This window comes from Oryctolagus cuniculus, chromosome 6, assembly GCF_051225735.1.
Source record: "Oryctolagus cuniculus isolate XC-2025 breed Fujian yellow rabbit chromosome 6, ASM5122573v1, whole genome shotgun sequence".
NCBI lineage: Eukaryota > Metazoa > Chordata > Mammalia > Lagomorpha > Leporidae > Oryctolagus > Oryctolagus cuniculus.
This window is the reverse complement of record NC_142872.1, coordinates 159,050,428-159,067,827: the sequence shown is the minus strand read 5'-3', so window position 1 is coordinate 159,067,827 and position 17,400 is coordinate 159,050,428. Positions and strand designations below refer to the sequence as shown.

Here is a 17,400-nt window from a genome sequence, read left to right as displayed (position 1 = left end):
AAGGCTCCCGGAAATGCAGGGCTTGGCTCGTCTTGTCTCTCAGAGAGCACAAGTTTGTGCAGGCAGCCTGAGGCCCAGCAGGAGTGGCTATGCGCATCTGTCCATCTCTGGAGGGATGTTCCACTCTGCAAGGCCATGCACCTGACTCAGCAAGGGACAGGGGCCCCTGCTGCAACCTGGAGGCAGCTTTGTGGCCAGAGGCCAGCCAGGAAGTGAGGATGACACAGGCATGGCCTGCCAGAGCCCCTGCCTCGGACAAGGGGGGATCAGTGGGGGAGCTCAGGTGCCAGGCACGGTTCCAGGGCCACGTTCTGTGCTCGTCTTCCACATACCTTATCTCACATATGCCGCCTTGCAAGTCTTAGCAGGTTCCCCTGACAGAGGGGCAGCTGTGATGAGGGAGGGAGGGAGGGTGTGTGGGTCTGGGGTGTTACAGGCCCACAGAGTGAAGCCACTACCCTTAGACCCTGTCCTGTTTGAAAGCAGGACGCGAGGCTGAGACCGTGGGCACTCAGAGCAGCCCAGCCCTTCCAAATATATGCTCCGAGCTGTGCTTCTCAACCGTGCAGAAGGAAAAAGGGAGGCCGCATGAGACAGCACAAGGGGGTCAGAGGGCGATACACCCACTCTGCAGGGTGCTGAGGGTGTGCACGGACAGGGTGCAGTCGGCAAAACCCACGGAACCAACAACAGGATGAGAGACCCCTAATGGTAGCTCTGGACTTGAGTGACTGGTGAGGGGTCGCGGCAGCTCCCCAGGTGTAAGAGGTGCGCCACCCGGATCATGGTGGCAGTAGTAGGGCATGCTGGGGGAAGGGCACGGGGCGCGCACGGGGACTCTGTGCTTACTGCTTGGTTTCTCTGTAAACTGAACACCACTCTGGATCCTAAAAATCCAGTAAGTAGACACAACAAACAGAAAAGGAGATGGCTGCCGCCCGTGTCTCAGGCTGCCGGGAGGAATACGTATGGTCAGAAGCCGCCCCCGGGAGCGTCCTGCCGGCTGCACGCGCCTGCTTCCTGCTGGCTTCCACGCCCCGTGCAGCTGCTGCTCTGCCCAAGTCTCCTTGCCAAACTGGCCCGCGGCAGTCCGGGGGTGGCTCATGGGCACCCAGGGAGCCTGTGCCGTGGCTCTGCCGCTCCTCTGCCCACTGCCCTGCTCCCGTGCCTCGGCTTCCTGGTTATCTGGTGAGGATGCCAATGGCTGTGGCCTCTCCCTAGGCTCACTCTCAGAAAGCCCCAGGCAAGAGCCCAGAGGGCTGGGGAAGGCAGGGCATGCAAGGAGGCCTGATAAAACAGCAAAGATGCTGTCTGTGACCAAACAAGTGTGGAACGCCAACCCTGATCTGTGTAACCGAAGAACAAGAAGCCCAAAGGGCCTTTCTAGGCATGGAAGGAGCAGGCTAAAGCATGGTCCTCCTTGTCATTGTTTGACTGCCACTTGGGACTGGGTGATTGGCCTCCTGTATGGCTCCAAGCCTTGTTATTTCATCAATGAAATGGGACCACAGTGTTGGTTCCTGAAAAACACCCTGTAAGTTTAACTTCCCTTCTCTCGAGCTGATGGTTTTTCCCTTGAGCAACATGAAGAGGCAGCACTGATTCATCAGGAATGAGGGGGCTGGATGTTCTGGAAGCTTCTGTCGCCCCCCTCCTGTCCCCCCCCACCCACAGACTGCCACTGCTGGCAGCCAAAATGAGATTCCCTTTCCGGAAGCACAGGACTCTAAACAAGATTACCCTCTGTGCAATTGTCATCTCCTGCCCCTCGGGGATGGACAGACGACATACGGAAACTTGCTCGCTCTGTCTAGAAATGCCCTGAGCCAGAGAGTCAGCCACGGCTGGGAAAACCTCCCCAGCCCAGGGTTCAACAGGATCAGCCCTGATCTCACCCCCTCGTCAGGGAAGGCACCGAGTGGTTTAACAAATCCTTGTCAACCTTGCGTTTGGGAAAGGGGAGCCCAGCAGAGCTTTCTTTAAAGGAAAGTAAACTTGTCTGGGAGTAACCTTTAATGTTCACCTAAGTCTTTCACAAAACCCAGCTACCACATTTGCTTCTCACCACCGTCTGGGATCTGTCGGACAGGGCGCAAAGCAGGCAAGCGGAAGCCATGGGCATTCTTCGGTTCCCAGCAGTGCCTGCCCCGTAACGTTCCCATTACGTCTACTGTCTTCCTATCTCTCACATCTCCCATGCTGGCCTTGGGTTGCATTTCACCTGCCTGTCCCTTGCAATACTGGAGGGCTTCATGGAACCTGAGGCTCACGCTGCATGGTCTACTCAGCCCCCCTGCCCCCACACTCACACAGGACGCCTGCTCACATACATTCGAGTGCTATCTGTCATTCTGGCCACGCTGCCTCCACCTCCCATCCATTCTTAGCACATCAGATAGTCCAGGTGGTGAAGGAGACCTTTGGAAACCAGGGGGGAAGCTCAGTCCCTTTTTCAAGGACTTTAAACCTACTACCATCTCTAAAACTCCCCACATACCATGTATTGTCTCACTCAAGTCTCACTGTAACTTTGGAAACTGAGTAGAATCACCCCCACATTACACAGGAGAAAGCTGAGACTGGGAGAAAGGAAGGTTTCTTTTTGTTTTTGTCTTAGGTCACACGGCCAGTGAATGGCAGGGCTGCCACTGATCCCTCAGATTCTGAGGCCAGTGCCCCTGCCCACTGTAGATGCTGCCTGATGCTTCCTCCACGCTTGCTGGTGGCTGGAGGGGAGGCAAAGCTGTGGCCGGAAGGTGGCTGGGTTGGTCCAAGGCTCAACCTTGCCCTGGCAGTTGGGGATGATGGAGGAGCAGGGAGCCAGGGTGACAAGCAGGTTTGTGCCCTGAAGGAAGCAGGCAGGAAAGAAAGGGAAATAAATGGGAATACTTCATTGGTGCAGCCCTTGAGTTGAGACGCACGGCCTCCCTGTGCACGGAAGGGCTGCAGTCCACTCCTTGGAGCTTTCCCAGGACAGACAGCTCCCGATGAGCCTGCTCTGCTACTTCCGAACCTTATGACCTTGAACAAGTTTCTAACCTCCTTGGGCATCCGATTCCCGCTCCCCGCCCCCGCCATCAGATAGAATCCACAGTGCACTTGGAACAGCATCAGACATGTGTTGTCCAGTGACGAGAGCCGCCTCTCTCCGTAGGCGTCGGCACTGCCGCAGGCTCTTGGGGCTGCTAGTGCCTGGACTATGCACAGATGGGCTGCCGGAGGGGCAGCAGGATGAGAGGCAGCTTCAGGAAGAAATCACGGGCACACTTGCGCTCACAGAGGGGGTCTCAGCCACAGGGACCGGCAGTCCCTGCCAACACCAGCAGCTCACCGGAACTCAGGAAGCCGAAGACGCCCACGCGGTAGCCGGCAGTGACCACGATGATGTCACCAAGAGCGGCCAGGAAGGAGCCGTCGATCTCCAGCCGCTCTTCCCGATCCCCTTCCATGGTGTTGTGGAAGAACACGAGCGCGGACGCATTGGGGACCTGTGCGGTTGGAGAATCGGAGGGGCTTGAGGCGAGAGCATGCGACGGCAGCCTTCCCTGCAGGGGCCAGCTTCTCAGCCCATCCACACAGCTCCTCCCTGGAGGGACACCTGGCTCAGGCCTGGGCTGGGCTGTGGCACCTCAAACTTTAGGCTGATGTCCTGACCCCCCCGCTGCAGTTTGGAGGCTTGGTCCACTGTGTGGTGATGTTGGGGGGAGTGGCCCTTTAAGAGGTGGGACCTCAGAGAATCATTGGAAAGGATTAAGTAGTACTGCGTTAATTCTCACAGAGATTTGCGATAGAAGGAGTAAGCCAGGCCCTCTGCAGCTCTCTGGCTTCCTGTCTGGCCATGCAATCTCTCCCTACTGAACGCGGTCCCACCTGACGCCATCTACTGAGGGGCCCCACCTAAGACCAGGCCCATGGGGCCACCTGGTCTTGGCTTTTCAGTCTGCAAACCAAGCTAAGTAAACTTCTTCAAGTGCAGTCTGCCTCTGGCATTTCATTATAGTATCTCAAAAGTAACTGATGCTTCTTAGAGTGGGACTGTTCGTGGAGAAAGAGCCCAGTCCACAGAGACCGCTGGAATGAGGTCACACGTGAGGGCTCTCACCCAGGATGCTGAGGGACTTTGGACGCAGGCAGGTACAGAGGGAAGATGGCGTGAAGGCACTGGGGGGACATGGCATCCATAAGCCAGTTCGAGAGCCTTGGAAGCAGCCACGCCCACAGCAATGAGGAGTAGTAGGCAGCAGGGCTGGTTTGAAGCCTGGACTTGATTCAGTTCTGCAAGTACAGTGTGCACAGCACTGGGCAGAACACAAGTCTACCATCTCTCTCACTGAAGAGCCCACACTTCCTTTAACACAGCCAAAGAGAGCTTCCACACTTTCATTACAAAGCTCATTCAGACCAGCTCGCTGTGACCAAACCTCCGAAGCTCACTGCTCGCGAGCTTGGGGACCAGGAAGCGCTGGCACCGCCACCCCTCCACGGTCCGTCAGCACTTTCAGAGTCAGACTCCAGAAACCCATCATCCCTTTTCCTCTCACGCCCTCTGGCCCTTCCCCTGCTGACGGGAAACTCAAACTCAGCACCAGGATTGCTGCAACTACTCAGGCAGACTCAGGCTGCAACACTGGCGTAAGTGGTTTCACGCCCAAAACCCAAAATCCCATCCTCCTCTGCCTCAAGAAACAGTCCATGTGGAAAGCCCCAGAGACACGTTCCCAGGGGCTCTCCCTAAGGAAAGCATCTGGGTTCCATGTTTATGGACTGATTCTGATCTCGGTTCCACAATCCCCAGCCCCCGCCGGCATCACTGGCTCGTCTCACTGACCACTGGCCACACCTCACCCCGTGCTCAGGCTGCCCTGCCTGTCACTGGGTATCTCCTTGTTCTGCTTTTCCTTCAGAGCATTAGCAGTTCCACAAATGACGCAAGATTCATTGCTTCTCTAATTATTCTGGCCCCTCCCACTAAAACATAAGCCTCCCGAGGGCAGCAGCTGTACAGAGTCCAGAGCTGTGCCTCACCCATCACACTGCCCAGCCATCACAGGTCCTTTCCAAAGATTTCTTAGAGCACCAAGTGGAGATAAGGGTCACCCCCACATGCTGCAGTGGTGAGGATGTAGGGGGATCAGATGAGGTCCTGGAGGGGCCGGGGCCCCCTCTGCTTGCTCATAGCACTCAGACCCCTACCAAGCTGACAGCGCTGGGGACGGTGCTGGATGGGCACAAGCTTCGCAGAGCACCGTGTAGCTGTGACCTGGGCTGACAGTGGCAGGGGCAGGATTTCTAATGGGAGACCTGGAAGGAGAAACAGCAGCGAGAGCTTCCAAACTCACCACATTGCCAGGGACAAAGACATTGAGGTACAAGCAGTCTTCACTGACACTGGGAGGTGCAGGTGTTCGGGTGCCTGGCTGCCAGCAGCTGGCCCTGCAGAGACAGACCACGTAGCTCCCGGGAGGAGCAACCAAAGCGACACCCTTGTCTCCCCAGTCACCCATCACCCATGGCCAGAGCTCATGGCCCCATCCCAAAGGTCTGAGGTCTCTCTCCATTTCCAGGACATGGGAGTGGCCAGCGAATGGAAGGAGAGACAGAGTACCCCTCAGTCTCCCCCCTGTCAACTACCCATGGAACACCACTCCCCAGGGATAACATGCCAACCCAGAGGTAGGGTGTGACCCCAGCAGTCCAAGTAAAGAGGAGAAGCAAGATGATGGTGGCTGCTGCCTTGGGCCTGGGCTCTTCCTAGCTCAGGCGTGCAGACCTTGCACTGGATGCAGAGTCTGACGTGCCGTCTGTACCACAGAGCCCAGGGCACCAGTTTGAGCTGCTCCTGGTGTAAGAAGCCGGATCATGCTGAAAGGCTGAGCGGCCCTCACCTGCCCGCAAGGCAACCTGACTCATCACCCAGCCTCACTAGCCCTGAGCTACACACACTGTCCACTCAGGACTCCGTCACCTCGCCTGTCACGTGGGCCCAGCCTGACAGTAAGACGCCTTAGTCAGTGCACCCAGGGGTGGGGCAGATTTCAACCCTGCCTCTCTGTACTCCCTCTACCATGGTCAGGGCCTACGCCGTCACCATCCTTTCCCCTAGAAGACTTCAAGAGCCTCTTGGTACACGGCTTGAGGCGAGCACTTCAAAAAGGCCACGGCCAATGCTTATTAGGAAACATCAGCCCTTGGGTTTCAAACTTCTTGCACCAAAATAAATGGCTTCGTTAATTCCATTTCCCACAAACTTTATGCCAGGGGCCTTAAATCTGACCACGGGCAGTACTGGACATGGAGGGTGACAGTGTGACACCGCCAGGCAGGTCTATGGGATGCCTGTCGGCAGTGAAATCCTCCCCACAGGCGCTCTGGGTGCACTTCAATTGGGAGAACATCGCACAGCTGTTCCCCAGCACCTCAGCTATGGAAAGTGGCATCTACGCGGAAGGAGCGGCAGAGAGGAGTATTCTCAGGAGGGGAAGAAGGATGTGCACGCTTCACGCAACAAACCTCCTTATAATACTCTCACTGAGGGGAGAGGAAATCCTCTTGAATTTTTTCATTTGCTCATTTCCTTTCTCTTCAACGCTGTGTCTCCCAGCCCCTAATTAAAGCCCCCATAGGCTGGGTGCTATGCAGTATCAGTTCGGTGGATTCGAATGGGAGCAGAATTTTCTGGGGAAGTCATCAGAACGCATTCCCCTCAACCCATACCTCGGCTTGGTGGCATCCCAGGAGCCTGTCCAGTTCGAGGGCTCTGGTGCCCGGAAGCGGCTCTCTGCCAGGGGTGGGGCGGCATACGGAACTCCAAGGAACTGATCCACTTGCTTCCATGATGCACCCAGCTGGATGACCACGGACCTGCCTAGCAGCTGGCCGTGGGTGGCAATGGACACAGAGGGTGCAGACGTCTCAGAGCGGAGCAGCGGGGTGCCTGGCAGGGAGGCAGGGTGAACAAGGAGGGGAGGCAGCAGTGAGTGCTCAAGTACGGGCATCCTGAATGTGCCTGAGGCACAAGGAAATAAAACGACTGTCTTTTGCAACTTGAAAATGTCAGTAGTTCATTCAGATCCACAGCTTGAGTCTAATCAAGTTAGTTTTCCATGTGAACAACAAAAACAACAGCACAGCCTGCTAATCTGTACGAGGCATCAGATGCATGCCAACTGTAGCACCGATCCTTCCTATCATGGGTGCATTCTTCCCAGGTGGCCTGCAAGGTCCCTGCCAGCCCAGGCCTGCAACTGTTCACCAGCACCGGGGCCTTTAAAAAGCAGACAAGATGCAATCCTCCGAGGCGGTCTGCAGAAGACCTCTACGCCAGACTCACGGCCAGTCCCAGCCACCACTGCTGTGCTGAGACGGGTGGAGTCCTCCTAGTAGCAGGGATAAAGAATCAGGCTGTCTTCTACAATTATTTCAGGTCAGGTTCCCGCTTCCCCCACCAAATGTGTTTACTGCAAACTTACGAAACGAAAGGACTTCAAGAACTTTTGGATTTCAGAACTGCAGCAAAAGGGCTGCAGGCTTGAGGGACATTTCAAAATCCTGCAGGTGGGGAGCCTGCTGGGACATTAAGGCGCTGTCAGATTCAAAGCTCACCTTTCTGACCTCCGACTCTGACCACGCCCCTCTTCACACTGGGTCAAGAGTCAGTTCCATCTGTGCCCCTTCTGTGCCTCTGCTGCCAGATGCCCATGCTGGCAAGACTCCCTTCCTACTGGCTCACGTCCAAATCCCCCCGGCCCCTCAAGTTCAAGACTCAGGCACCTCCTGCCATCCCTGCTTGGTGCCCCAAAGCCACTTGGGCCCCCCCTCCCTGAAGTGCTAATCTCCTGCCACACTTATCAGCATCTTGGTCACCCTATCTTATTTCCTCTACTGCATTTTCTTTCATTCATTCATTGATTCAGTGAACTTTTGTTGCGCCCAGGCTTGGTGCCAAGCACTGTTTCCAGGAACCTGAGACCCGCACGGGTCTGATTCCTGCATCTGACTCAGGGTCCTGCGTAAAAGGAATGATAAACACCGTGGAGGGAAGGCTCTCAGGAAGCCTAAGAGCAGGCTGTGGCCTGTTGGTCCCTGCAGCTCCTTCTATCAAAACACACGCCCTGCAATGATGACTAAGCAGGGATGTGGGGAGAGGAGACAGAAAGACACACAGACAGACAGATGTCTCTCCATTCCTCAAGAGCTTAATGTATAATGTATAGTGTATATGTTACACATTATACATATACATCGATGTATAATGGTATACTGTGGTGGTTCTCAGAGGGAAGTCAGTTCTGTCCCCAGGGGGATATGACCATTCTAGGAAACCTTTTTGGCTGTCCTTAGGCTGCAGGAGATGTCACTAGCACCTGATAGCAGAGGCCAGGGACATTGCTAATCACCCCACACTAGATAGAACTACTTCCCACAACCAAAAATTCTCTGGCCCCAAATGCCAGTAGGCTACAATGTTGAGGGGCCCTGGAACCATGTCTGTTCACAGCTTCCAGATCACAGAGGGTCAGTATGGTGAGCTGGAACTGATACAAAGATATTCCAGAGAGATCACAGAAAATCCAATTAAAAGATACGTTTGGGGGCTGGCACCATGGCATCCTGGGTTGGGCTACCACCTGCAATGCCAGCATCCCATATGGGTGCTGGTTCAAGTCCCAGTTGCTCCAACTCCAATCCGGTTCCCTGCTAATTTACTTGGGAAAGCAGAGGAAGATGGTTCATATGCTCGGGCCCCTGCACCCATGTGGGAGACCTGGATAAAACTCCTGGCTTTGGTCCAGTGCAGCCCTGACTGTTGGGCCATTTGAGAAGTAAATCAGCAGATAGAAGATTCTCTCTCTCTCTCTCTCTCCATAACTCTTTCAAGTAAATAAATATATCTTAGAGAGACAGAAAGAGAGAGAGAGAGTTTATTTGGGTCAAAAAAATCAGAAATTCTTGCATCATTTTGCATATTATGCATTTCCCATGAACTTCTAAAATATTCTTCCTAGACGGTCTGGAAAGTGCAGTAGGCCTGTGTTTTACATGATGCAATGGCTATTAATTGGAAAAACCCTGGAATCTTCTGACCTTCAATCCTCCCCCATCCTCTGTGGAACAGGAATGGTAGCGGCCTCTAGAACACAACCACGTTAGGAAAATGGAATGACGTCCATGTGTTCCAAGTGCAGGAGTTCAACACATGCATGAATGGGTGATGGAATGAGTGGAATGCAGAAAGCAGTGAGAATAAGGGAAGCAAGGAGAGGGTTTGGAAGAGAAAGAAGAGCGAGCTAACAGAGGCCTCCCCACGGTAAAAACAGGGGAGTACGAGTTAGAACTCAGAATGGAAACTCAGGGTGGAAAGTTGCTGTTATTTTATTTAAGCTGGCCTCCATCACGGATCATGACGGACCTCACCCCCACAGTTCCTTCTCACAAGATTTCCTGCTCAATCAGAAATCAAAGGCTCTCGGGCAAGTCTTCAGGGCTGTGGCTGCTGAAGGGGCAGACCTTCCTTTGCTACGCAGGAAACAGTCACATTTCATGAACGTGGCACCAGCTGCAGGCGAGAGCAAAGCCAGAAAAGCACACCAGCAAAAGCATTTCGAGGGAATGCAAGCTGCTTTCTCAGGCACTGTGGCATCCGATCCTCCCGCAGAGGCTGCCCAGGGAGATCAAACATGGGAACATCGTTAGCTGGGCAGTTCCGCCCTTGAGCTCTTTTGCAGAACTGGTGGAGTCTCTCCCAAACACCCACTCGCTCAGCCACATGACTACCTGGGTTCAGAGAACTTTCGGCAGCTGTGTGCGTTTGCTGCAAACAGGCTGCACATACACGCATGTGTGCGTGCATCCTTTCTTGGAAGTGAGCATTTCCCAGTGGATTTTAGTTCATTCATAAAGAAGCAATAGGTACACGATTTGGTTCACAGCACTCAGATCTGGATGCTCAGGCATCCTCAGCGGAACAGTCACACAGGTTGGATGCACTATGGTGAAACGCGCTATTAAAATCAATCTCCCTTAACTGACCGATGTGACGTCCACACAGGCAGAGAACAGGACTGCCAGTGGAGGCCCATGAGGCCCTGAGCCCTCCACACAGAAGGACCAAAGTATCCCCAGCTGAGGGAGACAACGCCCTGGGCTGAGGCTGAGGGGGAGGATGAGGCAGACGAGGAGGGAACCATCAGCCTCAAGACAGGACCGAAGGGCTGGCAGCGCTCTAGGACAGGGTGGGGCCAAACCCAACAACCACGTGGTTTTCCAACCAAGATTTTATGGGACCACAGTCACGTCCACTGGTTTCCTTACAAAGGATTTTCAAAGTGTTCATGAAAATGTGTATCATGAAAAACTATGCATGGATTTCAAAACTTTTGTAGCAAAATCAATTTATCTTTAGTTCCACTTCCCACGAGCTTTCCGGGAAAGCTGTTAATGCTGCTTTCACACTGTAGCGGCAGTTGAGTGGCTACAACAGGACCATGTGGGTAAAGGAGCCCAAAATATTTGTCATGTAACTCTTTACTGAGAATCCCTGTGACCTCTGTTCTAGGAGACAAGATGGCAGACATCGGCAATGCCTTGCAGTCACCTGTCTCACTCAGGAAACAAGCCTAACAGGGAGGGGCTTCGCCAGCCTCCCCAGCCCTCGGGTGTCCTGGTGTCCAGAGTCTCTGACTTCACTTCCTGTTGGTTTTAGATGCTACACCCGCCTTGCTCACTCCACCCTTCTCTCCCCAGCCCCTAACACAAAGTCTGACACATCTCATCCAGAAACAGCCCCCTCTCCAAAGTGGCTACAATGAGGTGGGTGGGCAGTGTGGCTCTGAGGGAGGGGCTCTCCACCGGAGACAGGGACCCTGGCTGCAAGTGTCCCCTCCGCCCCTGCGAGCTGGGTGCATCGGAAGTAACTGCGCTCCTCTGGGCTCCAGCCTCCCGATCCCAGTGGTAGGAATACAGCCCTCACCCCACCACCTCCCAGCACTGGTGTAAGGACTAAATGACGGAAAAGAAGGCATGTGAAAGAATGTTCTAGACTATGAAATGGCCATGAAAAGTGACCTAGGAAATTCAAAGGCCAAGATGGCATCTATAGCTCAAAGGAATAATGGAATCCAAGGGCCACAGAAGTCGTTTTTCCTACTTTCCTTCAGTCCACCCCAGGTGAGTGCCACCTGGCCTAGGATAACTTGGGCCAACTTTTCCCTAAGTATCAAAGGCCACTGCCCACCAGGTCGCCACGTGAGCAATCATTCACAGCCACACCCAGGTTGCCAGCAATGGCACAGGCTTGGGCCTACCTGGCTTCCGGTAGATATGGGTGGCCTCTTCACGGAGCAGAAGTTGGCAGTTTTGACCCTGTAGGCTATGTGTGCAGCTCTGGGTATCAGCATAGAATATGCACCTCACAGCTCCAGGTCGGGTCTGCAGGGTGGTGATGAGGCAGGCCTGGTGTCGGGAACATTCTGAACGGAAGAGGACGAAGAGAGCGCCTTAGCCTCAGAGTTCTTATCTCAGTCTTGAAACATGTATACATCCAGGCATGCATGCACGCATCCATCCATCCATCCACTCACCCATCCATCCATCCATCCATCCACTCACCCATCTATGCACCCATCCATCCATGTATCCATCCATCCATCCACTCACCCATCCATCCATGCATGCATCCATCCATCCACTCACCCATCCATCCATCCATCCATCCACTCACCCATCTATGCACCCATCCATCCATCCATCCACTCACCCATCTATGCACCCATCCATCCATGCATGCATCCATCCATCCACTCACCCATCCATGTACCCATCCATCCACTCACCCATCTATGCACCCATCCATCCACTCACCCATCCACGTACCCATCCATCCACTCACCCATCTATGCACCCATCCATCCATCCATCCATCCACTCACCCATCTATGCACCCGTCCATCCATCCACTCACCCATCCATGCACCCACCCAACCATCCATCCACTCACCCATCCACCCATCTGTGCATCCTTCTATCCATCCATCCAGTTGTGCAATCACTCACTTATTCACCTGAGTACCAACTAAACATCCTAGTCACCACACCAAGAGCTGGGAAATGAAATGCAGAGATGGGGAGCCCAACCCCTCTATCAACCTATTTTCCACATAACAAGCAGGGATATATTCATTCATTTAACTTGCAAATGTGGCCTTGTCATTCTGGACTGGGAGATTTGGTCATGGGAGACAAGGCTTTCCATGCTCCAGGCCCTGCCATCCTATTCAGCCTCTTCTCTCTCTGTCTGCTTTACTTCTTCCCCAGCTGGCTACATACCCATCATGTCCTCCCATGGGCTATGCACTTAATACTTTAAACTACTTCATGGCATAAAATGGTGAGGGCAGCTCCCAAAATAGTGCAGCTTTATTGGATTGGGTTAGTTGTGTGTGGCTTAAGACCCAATCCCTAATGCAGTCTCTGTGAACAGTACCACCCAGAGTGGTGCAGTGCACCACCTGCACTTCTGTACACGGTGGTCCAATCTGTTTGATAAACATGGTTTTGTGCATTTTATTATCCAATCTCATGGGAAAGGAGAACCATGAAACTCATGGAATCTCAGAGGCACTCAGAATCTTGGATGAGTGTAAGTGATATCTGGTCTCAGCCTCCTTTACAAGTCAAAAGTCTTTGCAGAATGTCCCAATCAAACAATCACCTGGTTTTTATTTGAATGGCACCAGAATTCACCACCAGTGACTAGAAACACTCTAAAGGAATTATGTATCTGTAGACAGTTTTGCCTATTTGAAAGTTTTTCAAATTGCATTGAAAAACATCTCTTGAAATTAGAGTTTTACCCATAGGACTTAGCTCTGCCCTATGAGATGGATCAACACTGGAGTACTTTCTCCTCACCAACTATCTAAGGCTGGTGTCACACCCTTGCTCCTCCAGCTGATCTTCCTCAATGTTGCTCTGTCACTGGCTAGTTCACCTTTGCAGGTCCTGACTACGGGGTGCCTCCCATGGGAATGAGAAGACCCCCCACCCACAAGGCACCCCAACTTATCGCAGGGTCTCCTGTGCCTTTCTAAGGTCAGAATCTTAGCAGCACTCACATGAGACCACATCCTTCCCCATGTTGGGGTGGAAACTCCCCTTACCCAACAAGCATAGATCTCGGGCAGCAGAGAAGTTGCTGACGGCAGCAGTGCTGATGTGGGCAACATCAAACTTCCTGACAGATGGATCCACAAGTACTGAAGCCGGTGCCAGGGCCTGCCACGAGTCCAGAGAGACTGCAAGAGAAAGTGGGGGACAGTCACTCAGAGATCACCTGGGGTGCACCAGAGAAAGCCCCAGGTGCACCCTTCTCCTCGTCTCCATTCTCATATGACCCTGTGCCTTTATGAATAGCTCCATTCTAGGACTATTGGTCAAATTTTTTCCTGTGAGCCAAGCTCAAGAGATACAATGGTTAAAAAACAAGACAAACCAACAAAGAATAGTATGGCTGTTCTATTAATCAATTCCCAGTGGAATGGGAGCCAAGTAGAGAAGAAAAGGAAACCATGGTGACACGGTTGTTACAATGCACCGGTTAGAATAGTATTAGGTACCAAAGACAGTAACCGGCTTAGCGGGCCTGTCATGCAGCAACCCTGTGCTTCCTGAGTGTGCAATGTTCTTAGTCTATATCCCATCATCCCCCTCAAGGCCAGTGCCCTCCTCCTCAAGGCCAGTGCCATCCTCCTCAAGGCCAGTGCCCTCTGCAGTACACACTATGATGGGCTGCCCAGTGCCCCAGTCAGGACTGGCCAGCCTCCTCCTCCTTCCGCTGTTGGGAGCTTGGTGGCTGGTGGCTTTCAACTGAGTCTGCATCCAGGAACTGCCCTTGGTCTTAGAGAGCTGCCTCCCTTCCCTAGGGATGGCCTGCATCTCAAAACTAGTTCAAGAAAGGAGACCAAGGCCCCTGATCTCAACATGGGTGACTGAGAGGTCAGCCGGGCTGCAGAGCTCACTGGGGGATCTGTGGGGCACTGCTTCATTCACACTGCAATTCTCCCAGGGCAGGGGTTTGGCTCAGCAGTTAGGATGCCTGCCTCCCATAGGAGTGCCTGATGAGAGCCCCAGCTGCTCTGCTTCTGATCTGGCTTCCTGCTAATGAGCAGCAGAGGATGGCCCAAGTCGGGGACCTAGATGGGAATTCCAGGCTCCTGGTTTTGGCCTGGCCCAGCCCTAGCTGTTGTGGGTATTTGGGGAGTGAATCAGGAGATGGAAGATCTCTCTCTCTTCCTCCCTCCCTCTCTACTTTTCACATAAAATGAAAATCTTAGAAATAAATAAAAAAATTCTTTTCTTCCCCATCGTGCCTTCACTTTTTCTTGCAGGTGCTCATCCTGAGGCCCTGGGTACCAGACTTCCTGCATGCAAATCTCCATCTCAGAGTCTGTTCCTGGAAAGCCCCAGCACAGACATCGTCTCCTACAGAAGATGAGACGCAGACAGGCTCACACGACTCGTGGAGGGTGCACTGCTCCCGAGCTCGGAAGGAAATGAGAACGGGCTCGTTGTGGCTACACAGGCTGTGCCCTGACTGCTTTTGGGTGCTGTCTCCCAAGTCCTGCATGCAGGGCAAGGCTGGCTTGGTATGATGGTGGGAGGGCAGGTGCCGCAGCCAGCTGCCGGCATGCACCGAGATGAAGAGCTATGCTGGAGCTCATCCCGTTTGCTGCAAAGGTCGTGGCTAGAGTCGGGCAGTGCATCCTTGCAATGACACAGATCCTGATCCTCTGGCGTGAAGTCCCACCAGAAAGGAGGACTGTGAACCTGGTCAATGGGTACAACACTGTCCACAGACAGCAGCAGCGAGGCCAAAGTGCTGCCTCCGACAGAGCCCAAGTAGTCATTTGGGAGCTCCGATCTAAAAGACCCTAGAGCCATGCTCAGCAGAGGCATCACTGGGACTCAGTGGAGAAACCTCCTCTTCCTCTCTCTCCTTCTTCCTTTGCTGTTTACGAAGACCACAGTAGCTTACCCTTTTAATAAACCTCAGCATTGACCTTGTGTTAGCAGGACACAATGGCAATCTCAGGTGTTGCTCAAAACATAGCCACTTCAACAACACATCTGATCCCCCATGGTGCCCCAGATGGCCTGTGGGATAGGGGGCCTGGCCTAATGCCTCCTCTACAAGTCGAGTCAGAAGCTTGGAGAGGTTAATGATGTCCATGAGGACAGGGAGACCTGGGGAAGTGAGCCAGTCAGAAGAGAACCAGGCCTCTTGGCTCTGCGCAATACCCTCCTGCCCCCTCTAGGTTTCTCTGAAGATAAGCACCCTTTCCAGAATGTGGTCCCCAGGGATGAAAGGTCCTGGAGAGCACCTCACTGTATGACAAATCTGTCTCTGCCATTAGAGCACTGGGAGCATCACTAAAACAGAATGCTAAATAAAGCAGCAAAATAAGCTGCGCTACCACTGTCATTTCAGCTAAAAAGAGAGAGAGGAAGAAAGCAAAGGTTCACCCAGCGACGCCACCACACAGTGTCTGCAGGTTCCCAGGAGTTCAGCAAGCGGCAGGTGGAGCCCCACGCTGCACCCTGGAGCCATGGGAGCCACGGGCACCGGCCTCGCGTCAGCAGCTGTGACTTTGAGCCTGGGACCTGGCTTCACCGCAGACAAGTCTGGGCTTTCATTTTCTTAAGCTTCTCCCACAGGCTGCTCTTTCCAGGGTCCACACGAGCGGCATTTGTGCACAAACCAGGAGCTGCGTATTTTTAGATGCCGGGTGCACTGCAATTTCAGAGAAGAGCTGGGAGGGGCTTCGGGCCCAGCGTGCCAATTATGGTCTTAAAATGGAAGCCTTGGCCACACCCTGTGCTTAGGTTGCTGTTTGGGGAAAAGCACTGTAATTGAAGAGTGAATCCCATCTCCAACGTGAAAGCCAGCTTGTCTGCTGCCATCCCTGGAGCCAAGTCCCTGCCATGCCCTCTACCTGTCCTTCCTCACAGTGTGCAAGCACCCCACCCCGGGGAGGGCAGGGGACCTCTGACACACCCTTTACTAGTCAATTGGCTGAGCCCACGCCAGCTTAGCCGGTTCCATGGCAGAGCTGGCCAGGGCTGGAGCCTCAGCGCCCCCAGGTACAGAACCCAGGTGGATGGGATCACAGCAGCTTTCTATCCCACCCAAAGGTGATTTTTCTCCTAAACAGCAGAACCTATGGTTTATTCATTCACCTTCATGTTGTTTTTTCTCTTTCTTAAAACAGTTTGTAGATTGCCATGCCAGCAACATCTATCAAAAAGCACAATCTCCAATGAATTGGAAATGCATCCTTAGCATGTTAAATACTTGTATTTACAAATGGTTTGCTTTGGTGGGTCTCTCTGTACGTTCTCGCTCTCCCTCTGCCCTGTATAAGCCACAGTCACTTTACAATGTAGGTTATCATCCGGTGACACAATTCTTCCCATATTATTTTACTTTAGAAAATGTTTTCTTGGCTATATATCATTCTGATGAAACTGAAAACCAAGACTGCTCCTTTGAATTATTTCTGGGAATGATTTTGAGGTTGAACACATGAGAGGGTTTTTTAATTTGTATTTTACTGTATTTAATACCTGATGTCATTAAGAATGGGATGTGATATTTTTCCATCCTATTTTCAAAGTGGTTATTGCTGCAAAAAGAACAGCTGTTTATTTGTGTGTTCATGTTTTCTAGCAAGGCACCTCACAGAGCTCACCATCAATGCAACTCACAGACAAGAGTGAACTTGGGTGCTTCACTGGGGCTCCTCTGACGATAAGACTGGGGCCAGCGTGCTGGCACAGCAGGTCAAGCCACCGTCTGGGACTCTGTCATGTAAGTACCTTCTCAAGTCCTGGCTGCTCAGCTTGGAATCCAGCTCCCTGCTGATGTGCCTGGGAAAGCAGCAAACGATGGCCCCAGTGTTTGGGCCTCTGCACCCATGTGGGAGACCCAAACGAAGCTCCTGGCTGTGGCCTGGCCCACTGCGGCCATCTGGGTACTGAACTAATAGACAGAAGATGTTTCTCTCTCTTTCTCTCTCTGTGTGTCTCTCCCTCTCTCTCTGTAACTCTTTTAAATAAATAAACCAATCTTTAAAAAAATATATAGCCCCCCTCCTCCAGTATGGTAGCAGCCACAGGGCTATGCTAGGACGCGGCAGGAGCAAGCCTGTCGCTGGCTGGCTGGGCAGGCACAGGCCCGTTCCTGCCATAGCCCTCAGCTTGCGCATTTGAAGGATGAAGGAAAACTGCCTTCCAGCATTTTTACATAAGATCAAGGCGCTGAAACTCTGACGCCCTCCTGCACACACATTCACAGCCCCATCTTCTGACGGAAAACATCACAGGGGCTTTCTTAGGACACAGCAA

At 53.0% G+C, this 17,400-nt stretch overlaps 1 protein-coding gene across 1 annotated transcript in view; it reads right to left on the bottom strand.

Moving 5' to 3' along the window:
• TG (thyroglobulin) overlaps positions 1-17,400 on the bottom strand; it is a 229,632-nt gene that overhangs the window by 97,494 nt on the left and 114,738 nt on the right. Inside the window, exons 36-40 of the mRNA XM_051844054.3 lie at positions 13,158-13,292; positions 11,304-11,468; positions 6,715-6,934; positions 5,340-5,433; positions 3,332-3,488 (exon numbers count right to left, since the gene is read on the bottom strand). Of these exons, the coding sequence (XP_051700014.2) occupies positions 3,332-3,488; positions 5,340-5,433; positions 6,715-6,934; positions 11,304-11,468; positions 13,158-13,292 (771 nt within the window). The remainder of the gene's footprint in view (positions 1-3,331; positions 3,489-5,339; positions 5,434-6,714; positions 6,935-11,303; positions 11,469-13,157; positions 13,293-17,400) is intronic.